The following is a 19,251-nucleotide window of genomic DNA, read 5'->3' as shown; positions in this document are numbered from 1 at the left end:
TTGGCTGTGGCAGATGGCATTCTCCGAAGAAGCCATAGCAATATCTCCCAATCCACATGTTCCTGTTGGGTGCCGTAGAGTCAGCTCTGACTCATAGTGACCCTATGTATAACAGCAGGAAACACGGCACGGTCCTGTGCCATCCTCACAATCGTTGTTGTAGCCACTGTGTCAATCCACCTCATTGAGGGTCTTCCTCTTTTTTGCTGACCCTCTACTTTACCAAGCATGATGTCTTACAGGGACTGGTCTTTCCTGATGATGTATCCAAAGTAAGTGAGATGAAGTCTTGTCACACTCACTTCTAAGGAACATTCTGGCTCTACTTCCTCCAAGACAGATTTGTTTGTCCAACCTACATGCTCACCCTCCTCCGTTGAGAGGAGGGGTCCATGTTCCTGATCCTTGAATCTGGTGAGCACTCATGACTTCGGTGGAAGTAATGCCACGTGATGTCTGAGGCTAAATCACAAAAAGTAATGCAGCTTCCACTGGTACTCCTGGACACTCACTCTTGGAGCCCAGCCACCATGTTGTGAGGAAGCCCAAGCAGCCCACAAGGTCCTGCCTGAGCTCCCATTGACGGCCAGATTGCCAGCCACTGGGTGTGCCATTTTGGAGTAGATCCCCCAGCCCCCAGCTGATCCGCTGTAGCTGACACCAGGTGGATCTGTCTCCAAGATCTGCCCAAACTTCAAATTCATAAATTATTGCTGTTTTTAAATTTTTCTTTATTTTGTTATTTTTTAGAATATACACAGCAAAACATGTATACACCAATTCAATAGTTTCCACATGTACAATTCAATGACAGTGATTCTTGAAGTTGTACAACCATTCTCACCCTCCTTTTCTGAGTTGTTCCTCCCCCATTAACATAAATTCACTGCCCCCTAAGATTCCTATCTAATCTTCCGAGTTGCTGTTGTCAATTTGATCCCAGATAGACAGTTCTTAAAAGACCATAACCCTCAAGGCAGACATTTTTTTACTAGTTAAGCTAAGCTATTGTTTGGTTTTAAGACTTCAGGGGATATTTTTGGTTCAAGGTTCAAAGATTATCTTGGGGGAATAGTTTTAGGGGTTCATCCAGCCTCCATGGCTCCAGAAATTCTGGATTCCATGAGAATATGAAATTCTTGTCTTCATTTTCCCCCTTTTGATCATGATTCTTCTATAGAAATTGACTGATGTTTTTTGCCACTAAGTTTGGGATACTTTGCTATGCAACCCTAAGCAAGAGACTTGACCCCTTTCAGCTGTAGTTTTCCTATGTGTAAAATGAAAGTAATATTACCGACCTCACTGGATCATTCATTTATTCCAAAAATATTAACTGAGCACCTACTATATGCCAGGCACTGTTCTCCATCCCAGGGAGCCCATGTGAAAATGCCTAGCATATAAGAGGGTTCTACAAATACTCATTTCTCCCCTGCTTTTCGTATCTGAGAACTGCAGATAAAAATTCCTTCCCCTTCTCTCCTAGCAGAGGGTGTTGTACAAAGCAATCATCTTTTGCCAGGTACCAAAAAAAAAAAAAAACCAAACCCGTTGCCATCAAGTCGATTCCAACTCATAGCGACCTTATAAGACCTTAGAGGACAGAGGAGAACTGCCCCATAGGGTTTCCAAGGAGCACCTGGTGGATTCAAACTGCCGACCCTTTGGTTAGCAGTGGTAGTTCTTAACCACTACGCCACCGGGGTTTCCTTGCCAGGTACAGACATGCCAATTAAAAGCTGGCTGTCACCCCACCCCCACCCCTATCATTGGCCTCCCATACTTCCCTTTCCCTCAGGGCAGTCGAATGGCAGTGTCTTGAGCAACCTCTGCAGGAGGGGTGCCTCATTTACTGTTAAGTGGTGTCATCTGGTTCAGCGGAAAAGTGCTGGACCATGAAAGCTCCTTTGTCCACAGCCCTGGAAACATATTAATGAATAACCCTTATGGCCCCTGATTCCAGCAGTGTAGATGGTTGTCTATATGACAAGAGCAAGGTGCAATTTTCCTTTTGTAGTTTCAAGCGGGCCCAGTGCCCCAGCTGATCAAACTCAGGCTCCTGGGACAGGTTTCCTGGCAGCCTTGGGCCCTCCCATGCAGGCCCTGCACGGGCCATCCACACACATTCAATGCCAGCCCTGTGCTAGGCCTGGACATGAAGAGGTGGATCTGACTATGGGGCCCAGAAATCCAACACTACGCACTGCTGGAGGGGCAGGCATGCCTCAAGGAAGCGAGATCTGGGACGGCTTCCTGAAGGAGGGGGCATTCGAGCCAGACCTTGACAGGGACAAGCTTCAGAGGTCTAAATTCTGGAGCTGTAACCTTTTTAGTGGGGCCTCTGTTGATGCAAATGGTGAACACACTCGTCTGCTAACCAAAAGGTAGAGGCTGGAGTCCACCCAGAGGCACCTCAGATGACAGGCCTGATGACCTGCTTCTAAAAAATCAGCTACTGAAAACCCTGTGGAGCACAGTTCTGCTCTGACACACATGGGGGTGCCGTGAGTCAGGGTCAACTCGGTGGCAACTGGTTTGCCCTCCTAAGTGTGATATTTTTCTTGTGGTTCTTTGCTGAGGAACCAGCTGTTTTCCTGTCTTGCATCTGTTCCCCTTGTCTGGGGCAGCAGTTCCTCCATTTTCCTCTGGGGGGATAGACTATACTGTTGCGGATTGAGTTGGGGCGCTCTCAAATATCTCCTCCTTCCTGGGAAGCTCTACGTCCTCTTGGAACTTCTGCCACTGCTCTGTGCTGTGAGGCCGGACTTCCCTAAGACTCTGAGCACCGCGGCCCTGTCTGCCCCAGGCTGGAGTCAAGTGGGGGACACTGGGAAAGTTACTTAACCACCCTGACCCTCAGTCTCCTCATCTGTAAAATGGGAACAATACTCTCTATCTTTCTAACATGTGAGTATGAACTGAGATAATGTACAGATGAAGATGCTGGAGAAAGGGTCACGAATCTGGCTCTCTGCCAGGCAGCCACTGTGGCCACTGCTGCCAAAGGGCTTGCTGGACTCTCTCTCCTGTTCCTGGCACCCAGGAAGCTCCGGGCCAGTTTCAACAAACACGGAACAAGTGTGAGACCTCCTGATCTTGTCTTTTTTTCTGTCTTTTTGCTCTACTTTCTAGATAAATTCTGTTATTTTCAAATCCTTCTATTTAATTTTTTATTTCTGTTATCATATGGAAACCCTGGTGGCGTAGTGCTTAAGTGCTATAGCTGCTAACCAAAAAGTCGGCAGTTCGAAACCACCAGGTGCTCCTTGGAAACTCTGTGGGGCAGTTCTACTCTGTCCTATAGGGTCGCTATGAGTCAGAATCGACTCGACGGCAATGGGTTTGGCTTTTTGGTTTTTTGTTATCATATACTAATTTCCAGGAGCTCTTCTTGGTACTCCAAATATTCCTTCTTCTAACTTTCTGTTCTTGTTTTTCCTTCACCTCCCTGAGGCTATTAATTAAAAATTTAAAATTTTTCTTCTACTTTCTGCATTGTCTCTGTTTCCTCTGAGTGCCTATTTTCCCTGTGGTTTTGCTCTGTCTTTTGTGATGGAGGCTTGTTCCAGTTATCTGGGCCGCTGGGTAACAGACCACCCCACTTTACAGGGATTAAAACCACAAAGCTTCCCCGCCCCCAAAAAAATCAAACCCATTGCCATCGAGTTGATTCCAACTCACAGCGACCCCATGTGCATTAGACTAGTACTGTTCTATGGGGTTTTCTTGGCTGTAATCTTTTATGGAAGCAGATTGCCAGGCCTTTCTTCAGTGGCACTGCTGGGTGGATTTGAATCGCCACCAACCTTTAGGTTAAGTAGCCGAGAACAAACCATTTGTGCCACTCAGGGCCCTTTTAAAACCACAACAATTCCTTTATGATTATCTCTCACTGTTGTGTGAGTTGGCTGGGCTCAGCTGGGTGGTTCTCATCTGAAGTCTCTCATATGTTTGTTGTCCGATGGTGCTGGAATCATCTCACACTCTTCCTTCTTCACACGGCAGCATTTGATGGCTGAGAACTCAGTGGGTATTGTCAACCAGAACACCTTCATGTGGCCTCCGCCCTGTGGCTTGGGCTTCCTCACAGCATGGTAGCTGGGTCCCGAGAGACAGAGTGGAAGCTGCCAGTTTCTTAAAGGCCCGGAAGCTGACCCTGCATCACATCTGCCAAATTATATTGGCTAAGCTGTCACAGAGTCCAGATTCAAGGGGAGGGGACATAGACCCCCCAACTCTTGCTTGGTGGCATGTCAAAGAATTTGGGGCCATGTTTTAAAACTGCAAAATGCTGAGCTCAAATGTATGGTGAACACTTGGTTATATGGTTATATTTAACAGAGGAGGGTCCTCTGGTCTCCTGCTGGGGTAAGTGGGTGTTAAATCAGCCCTCCGCCAGCATCCTGGGAGCCAGGTGGGGGCATGAGCTGGCTCAGGTCAGCTGACCCACCTGACCCCTTTCTGCATTGGGCCTTTCATCCCACTTTGCCATTCGGTGTTCCTGAGTCTGGGGTCTCTCTGACTGACCTCTGCCTGGTGGGGCCAGCAGGAACCTGGGGGTCTAATTGCTACACCAAATCAGGCTGAGGTATAGGGCTCCCCAGAGCCTCCCACTCCAACCTAAGAGAGCTGGTCTGGAGGCGGCTGATATGAGCTCTATGCCAGTGGGGACCTCATCTGCTATTGTCGGGTTGGCAAGGCTGGTGCAGGAAATGCTGAGGATGGGATGGGTGAGTGGAGGAGAGAGGAGCTCACCGCCCATCCACGGAACCTCAGAGGGGCCAGCTGCAAGGGCCAGCGATCCACTTCCTCCATCATTCAGATGAAAACAGAGGCCCAGAGAGGAGAGGGCTTGCCTGGCCTGTCGGTGGTGGTGTTGCCATAACGATAAGAGCCTCTGCAGGGGCTTTACTGCTCACTCTCTTAGTGCATTTCTTACCTCTGTGTAGATGGAGAAACTGGTGGACATGGGCTGGGAGTCGCCCCGCCCTCAGGCTACAGTGGGACCAAGCTGTGTGTCTTTAGGTAGGTCACTGAACCTCTCTGAATTTCCATCTCCTCCTCCACACCTTGGCGACGGTGGCCCAACTTCTGCCCAGCCAAACCCACAAAAAAACTCAGTGCCCGTGGAGTCAATAGAGTAGAACTGCCCATTAGAGTTTCCAAGGAGCGCCTGGTGGATTTAAACTGCCGACCCTTTGGTTAGCAGCTGTAGCACTTAACCACTAGGCCACCAGAGTTTCCTCTGCCCAGCCGCGAGGGTTAAATGGGGAAAGTGTGGGAGGAGCCTGACTGGTCCGGCTGCAGCGGGGGCGGGGCCACCGCTCGATGCGCTCGTTGCTCGCGAGGCACCTGCTCGGCGATCGGCCGGCTGCCCTGCGTGCTGCGTGCTGCGTGCGTTGCGCTCCGAGGTCGGCGTTGTTGTCTTAGCCGCTGCCATCATGTCGACAGCCATGAATTTCGGGACCAAGAGCTTCCAGCCGCGGCCTCCGGACAAAGGCAGCTTCCCGCTGGATCACTTCGGTGAGCGGCGGACGCCTGCGGGAGGGGCCGCCGCTCGCAGCCGATCTCCGAAGTCCAAGCCCTCGTTTGTCGGAGGAGGAAACTGAGGCCGCGGAGGGCCGGCGGACCCAGACTCAGCCCCCAGTCCCAACCCCCAGCCCCAAGTCCTAGCCACGACCCCAAGTCCTAGCCGCGGCCCCCAGGCCCGAGTGCGTGTTCCGGGAGGAGCCCCCCCTTCCCCGCCGATGTTAGGGAATGTCGGTCTCCCAGGGCCCGGCCTGTCCTGAGCGCTTGACACCCTGGCCTCGGTGAACCCCATGATCTCGTAGGGATACTGGCTTCTGCTGAGGTTCAGATGAGAAAACCAGGGCAGCGAGTGTCAGTATGTCGCCCAGGGTCACCAAGCTGCGGCGCCGACCCCGCCCCCCAGCCCCGTAGATGAAGCTGGACAGGGACTGCGGCCCCTCCCGTGACAGGGGGAGGGACCGGGACCCTCCGCTTTGGGATCCCAAATCCTGCGCTTCCTTTGGAACTTCTTGCCCAGGCGACTGCTCTGTCTGTCGCAGGGCAGGTTGGCACTCACGCATTCTGTGGGGTGTACCGAAAAATCAGACACTGAAAATCCTATGGAGCTCAGTTCTACTGTGACATATTGGGGTCACCACGAGTTCTTGGCAACTGTTTTGATTTTTGGGTTATATAACCCAAGAGGCAAAACTGAGTATATTTTGTGGATACTTATGTAACCCGAAGAAGTCCCAGGGGGGCACAGTTAAGCACTCAGCCACTAACTGAAAGGTTGGAGGTTTGAATCCACCCAGAGGCACCTTGGAAGAAAGGCCTGGCAATCTACTTCCCAAAAAGACAGCTATTGAAAACCCTATGGAGCGCAGCTCTACTCTGACACACCTGGGGTCACCGTGAGTCAGAGTTGACTCTGCGCAGCTGTTAGGGAGTAAGAAATGCTTGAGTTCTTTAGAGGAAATGCCATGTAAATAAACACATTTTTGGCAGTTATGAAGTCTACGGTTTGTTAAACTTGAACTTAGTGATTCATCATTGCAAAACTGAAAAATGCTGCTGATGCTGGCATGTTTGGGGCCAGAATCCTGGTTTGGGTAGGCCATTGAGGGGAGCCTTTGTGGAGGGTACGGGTTCAGAAGTAGATTCCTTTTTCTCCAACATTCTATTATGAAATCTTCCAAACAAACGGTAAAGTTGCAAGGATTTTACCTGAACTACCCTATGCCCCGAGGGTCAGTGAAAAAGAGAAAGACCCTCAATGGGATGAATTGACTCAGTGGCTGCAACAATGGGCTCAAGCATAACAGCGATTGTGAGGATGGTGCAGGACCAGGCAGTGTTTCCTTCTGTTGTCCGTAGGTTTGCTATGAGTCAGAACTGACTCTACAGCACATAACGACCATTACAACAACAACAGCAACCCTGTGTCCACTACCTGGGTTCTGCCCTTAATATCTTACCCTCCTTGCATTCCCACAGGATGGATTTGATTTTTTCCAGTGTTGTTTTCAGGATGTTTCTGAAGGAAGCAAATTTTGAAAGGAAAAATGAAGTAGATCTGTAGTTAAAGATACTGTTTTACTTTAAGAAGAAAACATGGTTTTCTCTTTCATTCCAGGTGAATGTAAAAGCTTTAAAGAGAAGTTCATGAAGTGTCTCCGAGACAATAATTTTGAAAATTCCTTGTGCAGAAATGAGTCAAAAGAATATTTAGAATGCAGAATGGACAGGCAAGTACACTCTTAACAGTTAATGACTTCTCCCACCTTCAGGAAGGTTATTCCTCCCTCCCCCCCGCCCCCGCCCCCACCCCCAGAGGTGATTACAGCACGTCTTATCCGGGCCTGATGTTTAACTAGTGTGTTTGAGAGCTGGGGAGTTGTTCACCGTGAATTCGAGGCTTATCAGATTAAATTGTACTAAAGGGTGTTTGGCAATCTTGGGGACCTTTTCTCCAGTGACAGCATTACACACGATTCATTCTTCAGGGTGTTTTCTTTCCAAGTTTGGGTGCTACGGGCCTGTCACAATGGTTTCAGAGTCGTACATCATGAAAGTGCTGACTGAGCCGAAAGGGCTGAGGAGTGTGGGCGCAGTTCTTTCTTCCACGTTGTCAAACCATAAAAAACACACTCTGGTATTTTGTTCCCTCAAACTGGGAATGTGACAGGGAAGACAATGGGCTGTTTAAGAAATGATGAAAGATGAATGGTCCTTCCTGTCCCAACCAGAATTTGCTAGAATTCAGTTTGGAACAAAACAAAACTTTTCTAACCGTGTTCTGTGGAGATTTTACTTAACGTAAGAGCTGTTCTAATCCCTCATGTAACATATAATTATGTAGCTAGATCTTTTGGGTGGGGAATGGTGGGAGCTTTTACTTCTGCCTTTTGAGCCGGTTGTTAGCTCACAAAGGAATTAGGTCTTCAGACAGCCTTGTCTACTGATGACAGGTTGACAGAAACCCACCCAATTTAGGCCTAGTTTTCATTTTCCCATAACAGACTCAGACATGTCCCCCAAGGCAGACTGTTGTGCTTTTCGGGCTGCACACATATGTTTGAGGGTCATCTGGATAGATGTTTGGGACTTTGAGAGTGAAGGGCCTTCTTGGTGTGCACCTCACATCGAACCCTTGTTCTGCCTCTGAGCTGTTACTCGTGGTCTCCTCCAGGGGCTTCACTCTGACAAAAGGCCACACCCATCCAGCCCGTCCCATCTTGAAATAGCATGTTAATTGGGTCCACCTGCTTCCTTAGAGCGCTGGGGCTGAGTGGATTTCTCCTTGATGCCACCTTGCTATGGAGGCAGGCATGGAGCAGGTCTCTGCTGGTGCTTTCTGTGAGAGAAGTCACCCCTGGCGCTGTAAAGGTGGGCATGGAGTGGGTCTGCTGGTGCCCTCTGGGACAGGTCACCCCCCGTGCTATGGAGACAGGCATGGAGTGGTCTGGTGCCCACTGTGGGGCAGGTCACCCCCTGTGCTGTGGAGACAGGTGTGGAGTGGGTCTCTGCCTGTGATTTCTGGAGCAGGTCACCCGCCTTTTGAGCACGGTTTCCTCACCTTTAAAACCTGAGTAACCATGGCTTCCACACAGGGCAGGTGGTGAACTTCAGCAAATAGAGTAGTCGTAGCTGGTGCCAACGACAGCGCCCACACAGGCAGGCAGGTGGGCACCCAGCAGGTCCCTGGCTGTCCTGATGGAGGATCCCAGGGAGGACCAGCGCAGGACCTTCTCTTTTTCCCGATTTTCCAGGGGAGTGGGCTGCAACCGGCTGTCCAGGCCCACCCTGAGGCTGGGCTCTGCTCAACACAGCTTCTGGACACAGTGTGGACGTCTAGCCCTCAGAGGTCTGCGGTGGGGAGGAGGGAGGGTGCAGCTGGCTGCTCCGCGTGGCTGCCATGACCAAGTGGTTCTGTCAGCTGGTGGTGCAGTTCTTAGATGAATGGGCAGGGGGTGCGTGTGTGTGTGAGTGTGTGCACAGGTCTTTGTCTGTATCTGTGAGTGAGCATGCGAGGCAGTGTGTGTGAGTGCACACTTCTGTGTCTGTGTGTTTGAGTATGCGGGTGTGTGGGTGTCTGATTTGGTCAGTTATTTTGACTGTAGAATTTTGGTTTTTTGTTTTTAATTAAAACTTTTCAAACAAAAGTAGAGGATGGTGATCCCTCCAGACACCCACCACCAGTTTGTGATTATCAAGATGCTGACATACCGGCTTCTTTTATCACCCCCTCCTGTTTCTAGCTGTTTCTTTTCTAACTGCCTTTTTTCCTTTTGTGCTGAAATCTCAGACATTATTTTATCCCTATTTTCTTCCATATGCATCTTTGTTTTTAAAAAGACGTTTTCTTACATAACCACAATAGAGTTTTAAAAGTTGCCTCATCGAGGACTCACTCAGCCTGACAGGAAAGTGTAGTACTTTTTTAAATGCGGCTCATGTTTTCTCATGACGGAAAAGGTGGAATTGGGGTGGCTTTGCCGACAGAGACAACAGCAAACGTACTTGTGGTCTAAGATCATAAAGCTCCATAATGATCTGAAAATTCAGGCTGCTCCTCTAGCGTGGGTGTCAGGGTACTGGCCACTCAGCCATCGGGGTGCTGGCCACTCAGCAGTGGCCAAGGGGCTTCACTGCTCACTGCCTGTGTGGCCATGGACACATGTTTTAGTCACGCTAAGCTCAGTGTCTTCACCCATGTAGCAGAACGGTCCTAGTGCCCCCTTCTTGGGTTGTTGGGGAATAAAAGAGACCATCCTTGTAAAGCACTTGGCACAATTCAGGGTCTGCTGGCAACAAATCCTAGTCGTCAGCGTCATTATCGTCGCTGCTGTGGGGAATGTGGAGTGAGTAACTGGCAGGTGAATCACGAGCTAAATGCCTCTGAAATGATGACACTCTGATAAACCGTGAGGAATCATTTTGCTTTCTATGAGGATTCCAGAGTGGTTCTTTCTGAGGTGATCTGAATGGCTCAGACCTTTAGAACCAGCGGGTCAAAAAGGAACTTTTTTCTTAGTAGGTTCCCTTATGCTAAAAAGAGGCTTTAAAAGCATTCTTTTGGCTTTGTTGTTGTTGTGTGCTGTTGACTTGATTCTGACTCATAGCAACTCTATATAACAGAGTTGAACTGCTCCATAGGGTTTCCAAGGCTGTAATCTTTACGGAAGCAGATTGCCAGGTCTTTCTCCCGTGGAGCTGGTGAATGGGTTCAAACAGCGAACCTTTCAGTTAGCAGCTGAACGCCTAACCACTGTGCCACCAGGACTCCTTTCTTTTGGCTTTAGGACATGCTAAGAGCTATAGTTGTTGTTTTTTGGTGATCTTTCTCAGGAGCTGGGCTTCAAGGGTTTGTAGAGGGGAATACCTTAGACCAGGTCTTAGTGGCTGGTGGTGTTTCCTCCTGTTCCTTCCTCCTGCCTCCAGACACCCAGGTGCCCAGTGTCACCAAAGGCAGCACAGAGGGGAGCAGCAGCTATGGCATTGCCCACTGCTGTCAGAGCAAGCTACCACAAACTCAGGGGCTTAAAACAGCACGAATTTATCTTCTTATGGTTGTGGAGGTCACAGGTCTGATGGGGTCTCTCAGGGTGTCCGCAGAGCTGCGTTCCTCCTGGGAGTCCCTGGGGAGAATCCGTTTCTTGCCTGTCCCAGGTCCTAGAGGCACTGTCATCCTCAGCGCGTGGCCCCTCCTGCCCCTCAACACCAGCCACACTGCCTCTCCCAAGCCTGCTTCCTCTGCAGGTTGTTCTCTCCAACCGAAGCTGAAGCTGGAAAGGCGCTCTGCTAAAAAAGGGCTCCTGTGATTGGATCGGGTTCCCCAGAGGACGAGGACAGTCTCCCATCTCAGGCTCCAAAGCCTGAATCACGTAATCACCGTCCTGGGGGTTCAGGCATGGACACCTTTGGGGAGCTCCAGGTTGGTCAGCCCAGCAGCTTGCAGAGGGAGGTCTGAGAGGCCAGTTTCAAGAGCTGTTGGCTGGATACACTCTTCTGGCAACATGTGGCAAGAACTGATTACTGTTTGCCTAATTTGGGTTTAAGGAACAAACCACCACTGTGGCTTATAAATTCCATAGCTGTAGTTCTTTTCATCTATCAATCCTGGGGACATTTTCTTGAATGGCAAGTGGTGGACCCAGGGTGTTGGTGGCTTGGGGCTCTGCCTTCTAGGCCTGGTGTGACAACACGTGGAGTGGGTTAGGGGGCGTGGAGAACTCGGTCAGGCACTCGCTTAGGCTGCAGGCACGTGATTTTATGATTGGTAGTCCTGAGCACTCATTCCCTGTGACATCTGAGCCCTGATCTGGAGTTGGCTGAGTACTAAACCAGCACCCCCATCCCTGGAGCAACATCTTAGGGAAATTCTTTGTAGGGGCAAAAACCCCTTTGCAATCCCCGCAGTCAGTAGAGGGCCAGTGTAGCTGGTGCAGTTCCCACAGTCTGGGGGAGGGACTCTGTAGCTGGTGCAATTCCCACAGTCAGTAGAGGGACTGTGTAGCTGGTGCAATTCCCACAGTCAGTAGAGGGACTGTGTAGCTGGTGCAATTCCCGCAGTCTTTAGAGGGACTGTGTAGCTGGTGCAATTCCCGCAGTCTGGGGAGGGACAGTGTAGCTGGTGCAGTTCCCGCAGTCTGGGGAGGGACAGTGTAGCTGGTGCAATTCCCGCAGTCTGGGGAGGGACAGTGTAGCTGGTGCAGTTCCAGCAGTCAGGGGAGAAACTGTGTAGCTCATTCTCTGACCTCCCTGCCAGGGCTGCATGCATACTAGCCCTGGGGTGTTCCATTTGGCCAAGTCTCAGAGGTCCTGTGGTGAGGGCGGCACTGCCAGGGCAGCACCCCAGCCCCTCATCTGTACTCAGCTGTGTGGTTGCAGAAGAGGGTGGGGCAGTCTGATAGGTGGGGCCAGGAGCATGACCCCGCCCTGTGGCTGTGGGGCTCTGGCCCAGCAGCTTCCTCCGATGGCCACCCATGTCTGTGGGGCCTGGAGCAGGAGCGAGTGGAGCCCTACGCCGTATGCCCAAATATTTATGTTCTAAGTGACACTAACAAGTTCTTAAATAAAATATGTTCCGGCCTCATCAAACCCACTCTTATCCTGACTGGGCAGGCTGGGTACAGAAGCAGAGCCCTGACCTCCCCAGGTCCCTGCTCTGGACCGGGGAGCCATGCAGCCTGCCCTCTCCTCCTGACCTGACCCCCCCTTGTCACCTGTGTGGACCCCCCGACCCCAGACCTATGTGTCCATGCTCTGCCAACCTGCCCAGACAGCTGCCCCTCAGAAGAGAACAGGCCAGGCCCTTGGGTCTCAGAGGGTGGGCTGAAGGGGTTTAGGCTCTGGGTGGGCTCAAGTCTACAATGGCACTGTGCTCTGAGGTTACTCTAGGGCGGTAGAGCAGGATTCAGCAGGACTGAGTGAGCGGTGCTGAAATGTCTGAATGAGGTCACTGAGATGGTCCTCAGGGCTGCTGCTCTCTCTGCCTGCCACCTGACAATGCTCAGTTTCTTTTTTTAGGCAACTGATGGCACAGGAGCCACTGGAAAAACTGGGATTCAGAGATCTGATTGATGGAAAACCAGAAGCAAAAGACAAATGCTGATGGAAGAAGGTCAATGGACTGCACTTTGAGGCATCTATGACGGAGCCTGCACACGATGCCACGCAACCCTGGGGTCTGCTCTGCAATGTCCCTTAAAATGGGGCTTCGGGGGCCTGGGAAGTTCTTGACAAGAAGTCAGGATGGTGAAGCCTTCTTCAAGGATTTGCCTCATAGTTGTGGGGGGAGGGGAGAGGGGGGCGCTTATCCTTAACCTCCCAGAATGGTGTTCAGAAACTGTTATTTCTTTTAGATCCTCACTTTCCCCAAGAGGGTGTTCTGTATTGTCTTTAAATCCGAGTGTGTGGCCAGGTTCAGGGGGGCTTGTGACAGGAGGTAAGAATGCTGGCGTGGTAGTTCAGTTAGCACGGGGATGCCTTGTCCCATATAGCGGTCACTCTACGTCTAAGACTCTTGAGTATCTGTTCAGTGCTACTGTGATAAACGCTCACGGATTTCAGCCGGTTATTAGACAGGTAATGTCAGCAGACAGCCATTCTAGCAAAGTGCTTTCACTTTTTACTCAGAATTGGGTATGCCACTGTATTTCCTCCTTTTACCAAAATAGAGCATAAAACAGGAAGTGAGAATAATTGCAGCTTTTGGTATGTTCGACTTCTTGAGTTTCCTGGTTGTGCCTGAACACCATGGATCTTTCTAATAACAAGATCATTTTCTGGTTTGTGTCAGACTGTATTTGTAGAACTAGAGGCTTAAGTTCAGTAACTCATCTATCGTACCGGAAACTAGGGTGCCAGTACACTTGTAGTTTGATCTGACAAGTTGTCTCTGGATTTTTTACAGGACAAGAGCACCTCTACTTTACACTAACCACACTTGCTTTGGCATCCCCTGACATGTAAGGAAGTGGTGGTGCTGTGCTGCCATGGTTTTCATTAGCAGACACTTAGAGCAGGGGGCTTCTCCACTCAGCTGATCCCGAATCACTGTGGACAATTTAAACGTCCCCGGCTCCTGAGCCCTGAGGCAGAGTTCCTGGGGTGTTTTGAAATGTGGCTAGGTTCACAGCCATGTGCATTGGAGTGCCGTTGGGTCCAGGCCTGTCCCCTCCCCTGCTCGGCTCTTCAGGAAGGCACTGGCCCTGTGACTGCTGGCTCATGTCTGAGTCTGGCCAGTGGAGGACCGTGGCAGAGAATGGCAGTGGGGAGAGGCCCAGCATCGCTGCAACACTGGCTGTGTTCCTGTAGCTCCAGCAGCCAGGGCACAACCCCACCCCAATTCTTGCTGCATCTGGCGACCCCAGGCCTGGACCTCCCTGGGACTGCGAGTAGTGGAAGCTTATCTTCTGCTCTGTGTCCCGTTCTCTGCATTTCTGTCCCTTTGTTTCGGGGCTCACATGGCCATATCTTGGTCAGCCCCTTGCTGATTGGGTGACCCAGCGGAAGGTTCACCATGCCCTCAGCTCTGCTGGCTGGTTCTTACTACCACTTCCATATTTCCCAACAATGCAAGATACGCACAGGACTGATCATGGCAGCCTGGCTTGTCATTGGAAAATATTTGAAGTAACCCAGGTACCCTACATAGGAGAGTGTGACCCGCCCAGGAGCCCCACGCAGCCACGGGAAGGAGAGGAAGACCCCTGACCGCCACAGGTGATGCCTAGGACCTGTTGTCCAGTGAAAACAGCAGAGCGCAAAAGAGTGCCTGTGGTCCGTTAAAAAAAGAGCCCTGGTGGTGCAAAGATTAAGCACTCAGTGGCTGTTAACCAAAAGGTTGGCAGTTCAAACCCACCCACCAGGAAAAAGACCTGGTAATCTGCTTCCATAAAGAAGCCAAGAAGACCCTATGGGGGAGCTCTGCGGTCACATGGGGTCACTATGAGTAGGAATTGACTTGACAGCACCCAGTAACAAGTCTGTTAAAAAGATATAAGAAAATATACAGATATATGTTTATTTGTACAAAAAGGAATTCAGGAAGGATAAATGAGAAGCTAAGGAGAATATTGACCAACAGGAGTGGATGGGCACAGGGTGGGGAGAAAGGAGACAAGGGGAAATTTTTTTTTCTGCAAACCTGATTTTTTTTCTTTTTTTTATTATTGTCTGGAATTGACTCGAGGGCACTGGATTGGGTAGATGAAGGTTTACAGGACAAACTAGCTTCTCATTAAACAATTAGTGTACATATTGTTTTGTGACCTTGGTTACCAACCCTAGTCAGCACTCTGTCTTCTCGACCTTGAGTTCCCAATCACCAGCTTTCCTGTCCCCTCCTGCCTTCTAGTCCTTGCCCCTGGGCTGGTGGGGGCACTCTTTTTGGAGTGTGCTGGTGGTGTAGTTCTGACTTAGGACCTTGTTAGTGTTGTCTGTGCTCAACAGTAAGTAAGCCCAAGGGCCGGAGGAGTGGAGGGGAGTCGGAACGGAACTCACTCCAAAACTACCGAGCTAATTGCGCATAGATGCATCTCGTGGCCACCAGGGGGATCAGGGAAGAAAGGACTTAGACTAAAGCTGGCTACGAGAGCAAGTACTGCACTGCAGTTAATTTGCTCTCCATGTGGACCAGTCATTCTGACTGTGTTCTCACGCTGACAAAACGGGGTATGTTGTAGATAATGAGAGCTAGACTGCTCCCTGTTGGAGAAAGGAGTTGAAAACAAGGAAGGGGAATGGCTGGAGTGCGCCTTGGTGTTGGAATGGAATCAAAGACATCAGGGTTCAACTCATGGTCTTTAACATATGTACAAAAAACAAACCATAACTGTTGCCATTGAGTCGATTTAGACTCACAATGACCCTATAGGACAGAGTAGAACTGCCCCATAGGGTTTCCAAGGAGCAGCTGGTGAATTCAAACCTCCGACCTTCGGTTAGCAGCTGAGCTCTTAACTATGTCACCATGGCTCCTAACATATGTATAGATAGCTGGATATGGAAATGGATATAGGTAGGTGTATGTGTGTGTGCATGTAAATACACCTCTCTGTCCTAGCTCTGTGCACTGAGAGGGCCTAGAAGCAATGACACCCCTGTGAGCACACCCAGCACCCAGATCTTCATGTCTGTGTCCACTCTGCATTAAAAGGAATCAGGGCCAATTCCTGGGGCAGGGCAGGGGAAGTACAAGACAAGCCTGGAGTGTCTCATTGTGTCAGAAAATGAGGAAGTGCTGAAAAAATGACCAGGGCTTATCCAAAGAACACAGGAGGTAATAAGAGGGTGTCCCAATGGCCGGATCTGGGGCGATTTGAGCAGCAAAATAAGGAGTGTAATGGAGTTTAGCCTATAGAATAAAATCAATATCTACAAGTCCATACTGATGTAAGTAAATAACTGAATACTTATATACCAGGGGGAAGGGAGAGTGCTTCCTTATTAATCCTGGTGAATCAATGCAGGAGCAATGGCAGAAGCAGAAAGCCACTGTTTAGCAAGCACCAGGGTGCTGAAGGTCAAGACAATGATCATCAATGGGCACTGAAATGAGTGGGCAAGAGTGACGTGAGACGACATGTGCATGGGCTAGAAGGATCTCCCCATAAGTCACTTGTGACCACACTAAGAAAACCGTAACATCACAGTGGAGAAACATCACCCTAACCAAGTGACCAAGGTCGATAATCTCTAGGAGTGAGACACATCGACATTGCACACCCCTGATGTGATGCTGGACACGGCATCGCTTCTGTGGTCTTCCCACCAGAATGCATGACCTCACTGTAATCATGAGAAAGCACTGGACTCACCCAAACCAAGGGACACTCTGCAGAATAACTGGCCAGGACTTATCCAAAGTGTCAGAGTCACAAGAGAGGAACTGCCCCAGATCAGAGGGGACTAAGGGGATGCCAAGGAGCCCTGGGGGTGCAACAGCTAAGCGTTCAGCTGCTAACTGATGGGTTGGTGGTTTGAACCCATCAGCAGCTCAGCAGGAGAAAGGACCTAGCTGCTCCGGTAAAGATCACAGCCTAGGAAACCCTATGGGGAAGTTCTACCCTGTCACATGGAGTCTCTGAGTTGGAACTGACTCGATGGCACCCAACAACAAGAAGGAGATGTCAACTGAATGAAACATGGGACCCTGGATGGGACCCCAGAATCCAGACATTCATAGGACAATTGGCGGAATTTGAATAAGATCCATGGACCAGTTGTTAATACTGCAGCCACGTTAATCTCCTGATCTGGATCAATGTGGCTATGCAAGATGCTATTTGGGGAAGCTAGGTATATGAACTCTGTACTATTTTTGCAGCTCTTTTGTAAGTCTGAAGTTATTCCAAAATGAAAGGTAGAAAGTTAAAAGAATAGTTTGTATTAAACTCTTTGTAATTGGACTTTCTATATACACAATTGAGTACATTTTCATTTGGAAATATATTCAGTGCATTTCAAACAGTGATAATACGAACAGAAGTGGTTTCAGCAAGCCAGAAGAAGAGAAAGCATCGGAGGAGAAGTCCAAAAATAGTGCCATTGTATCGACACTTTGACTTCTTTAAAAATGAGCAGTGGCTTCTTGAAATTGCCTTTGGTGCTCTAGATCTGGGTTGCTAAGGATGTAACGCTTAGGGATCTAGAGGTCTTGTCGGTACCTGCCAAAGCTTCCTATAATATATTCCTGGTAGGCAATTGTCACGCAAAAACGCGTTTCATTTCTCACAATGCTCTTGTCGTGATAAGAGGATTATTGAGAGGAGCCCAAGGACATTTTTGAAAATGTTTTCCAAGTGTTCTTCATAGCACAGGAGCCTGTGTGGGTGAACCAGGGTGGCCTGGTTGCAGGCTGGGTTCATGACCACGCTCCCAGGAAGATGGAGATCAGCCTTGGGTCTGCAAGTGCCTCCATTCTGGAGCTGGTAGCTTGCTTGGCTGTGCCCATGGCCCCCATTCACATGGCCACTTTCGGCCACCTCCAAGAGAGCACTTGGCACCCGGGCTCCCACGTTGTGCCTCCCCCTTTCTGCTGGAAGTTTCTTCTTCCCTGAAGCTCCCTGTATCAGTTTCTCATGGCTGCTGTAACAAGCTCAGTGGCTTAAAGCAACACAGATTTATTCTGTTACAGTCTTAGAGGTCAGAAGTCTGAAATGTGTCCACAGGGTTGGTTCCTTCTGAAGGTGCCAGGGGAGAATTTATTTCTTTGGCTTTTCTGTCTCCTAGAGGCCACCCACATTCCTTGGACCATGGCTCTTTCCTGTGTTATAGATTGAATTGTGTCCCCCAAAACATGTGTTGTAAATTCTTACGTCTATGCTTGTGGTTATGATCCCATTTGGGAATGGGTTGTCTTTGGCAGGATTTGGGTAGGGTGTGTCTTGAGTCAATTTCTTCTGAGATGTAAAAGAGATTAAACAAGGAAGCAAGAAACAGATGGGGGAAGGCACATGCCAAGCGACAAGAAGATTGCCCAGGAGCAGAAGCTCAAAAGAGACAAGGATCTTCCTCCAGGGCCAACAGAGAGAGAGTGTCTTAGGCTGTGTTCTCTAGAGAAGCGAAACCAGTGAAGCATATAAATATATATAGACAGAGATTTATGTCAATGAAATGGCTCAGATGGTTATAGAGGCTGGAAAGTCCCAAGTCTGTGGGTTAGGCTAGAGGCTTCTCCTGACTCATTTAGCTGCAGGGGCTGGCAAATCCAGTATCAGCAGCTCTCTGGCTCACAGGCTGCGGAGGCTGACACATCCTAAGATTGGCAGGTAAGTTGCTAGCTCAGGTCCCAAGAACTGGAGATTAGATGAACAGGAGCCAACTGCAGGATCCAGAGAGAGCAAAAGCCAGCCAGCTTTGTCAGAAAAAAAAAAAAAGTCAGAAAGTCCACCTATATTGGATGCAGGTCACACCCCCAAGGAAACTTCCTTTCAACTGATGGACTGTTCATACCAGAGCTCATCATAGTGGTGATTACATTATATCAGATCTCGTTATGGAGGTAATTACATCATTACATGACTGCCAGACCACTGAGGGTCATGGCCCAGCCAAGTTAACACACAACCTTAACCATCACAGAGAGAAAGCCTTCCCCTAGAGCTGGCACCCTGAATTCAGACTTCTAGCCTCCTAAACTGTGAGAAGATAAATTGTTTCTGCTTGTTAAATCCACCTGCTTGTGCTCTTCCTGCTGTAGCAGTACCAGACAACGAAGACTCCATCTTCAGAGCCAGCAGCGAAGCTTCCTCAGATCTCTCTCGGTTCCTCTGCTTCCGTCTACACATTGCCTTCTCTGACTCAACTCCTTCTCCTCATTGCGTCAGGCCCACCCAGATACAAGGTCATCTCCCCATTTCAGATCCTTAACTCAATCGCATGTGCCAAGTCCCTTTTGCCATGTGAGGTCACATCCACAGGCCCCAGGGCTTTGGATATGGACATCTTTGGAGGCCGTCACTCGCCAACGACCCTTCTCTGGACTGTGAAGAATTCCCAGGGATTTTTAGCTGTGTTTGGGCAGGCGAGGACCCCACCCAGGGACACTGGGGTGCTTTTCTTAAAAATTGTGGCAGCATTCACATCACAGGTAGAATTTTTTCGGTGCTGAGTTTTAAACCCCATGTAGCCCTGAAATCTTTGAACTTGCTTCACTGCTCCTTACAGACAAATGACAAAAAGGTGGACATGTAGTTAACAAGGACCTTGCATGTGTGGGTGAACCCCATT

At 49.6% G+C, this 19,251-nt stretch overlaps 2 protein-coding genes across 5 annotated transcripts in view; one reads left to right on the top strand and one right to left on the bottom strand.

The window, feature by feature from the left end:
- The window catches only part of LOC100676533 (cytochrome P450 2W1), a 21,497-nt gene extending 16,051 nt beyond the window's left edge, over positions 1-5,446 (bottom strand). The window contains exon 1 of the mRNA XM_023555834.2: positions 5,356-5,446. Coding sequence (XP_023411602.2) covers positions 5,356-5,446 — 91 coding nt within the window. The remainder of the gene's footprint in view (positions 1-5,355) is intronic.
- Positions 5,394-19,251, top strand: LOC100671307 (cytochrome c oxidase assembly protein COX19). Of its 4 annotated transcripts, none has more exons than XM_023555898.2 (4): positions 5,394-5,526; positions 7,148-7,259; positions 8,784-8,878; positions 12,544-19,251. In XM_023555898.2, the coding sequence occupies exons 1-4, from the start codon at positions 5,445-5,447 to the stop codon at positions 12,549-12,551; spliced, it is 297 nt and encodes a 98-aa protein (XP_023411666.1). In that variant the 5' UTR covers positions 5,394-5,444; the 3' UTR covers positions 12,552-19,251. The 4 variants fall into 4 exon arrangements, 2 of the variants coding, with proteins under 2 accessions (XP_023411666.1, XP_003416682.1); XR_010323693.1 differs by lacking the exon at positions 8,784-8,878 and having other exon boundaries at positions 5,396-5,526; positions 12,544-12,701; positions 18,722-19,251; XR_010323692.1 differs by lacking the exon at positions 8,784-8,878 and having other exon boundaries at positions 5,396-5,526; positions 12,544-12,701; positions 13,430-19,251.

The sequence above is a fragment of the Loxodonta africana genome, chromosome 12 (assembly GCF_030014295.1).
Source record: "Loxodonta africana isolate mLoxAfr1 chromosome 12, mLoxAfr1.hap2, whole genome shotgun sequence".
Classification (NCBI taxonomy): Eukaryota; Metazoa; Chordata; class Mammalia; order Proboscidea; family Elephantidae; genus Loxodonta; species Loxodonta africana.
The sequence above is the reverse complement of the archived record's forward strand: the minus strand, read 5'-3'. Positions and strand labels throughout refer to the sequence as shown.

Bases quoted from the DNA above. Each gene is read 5' to 3' on its own strand.
- LOC100671307 (XM_023555898.2), top strand. From the start codon at position 5,445: ATGTCGACAGCCATGAATTTCGGGACCAAGAGCTTCCAGCCGCGGCCT. The intron at 5,527-7,147 runs GTGAGCGGCGGA...CTTTCATTCCAG, and splicing joins CTTCCCGCTGGATCACTTCG to GTGAATGTAAAAGCTTTAAA. The intron at 7,260-8,783 runs GCAAGTACACTC...CCGATTTTCCAG, and splicing joins TTAGAATGCAGAATGGACAG to GGGAGTGGGCTGCAACCGGC.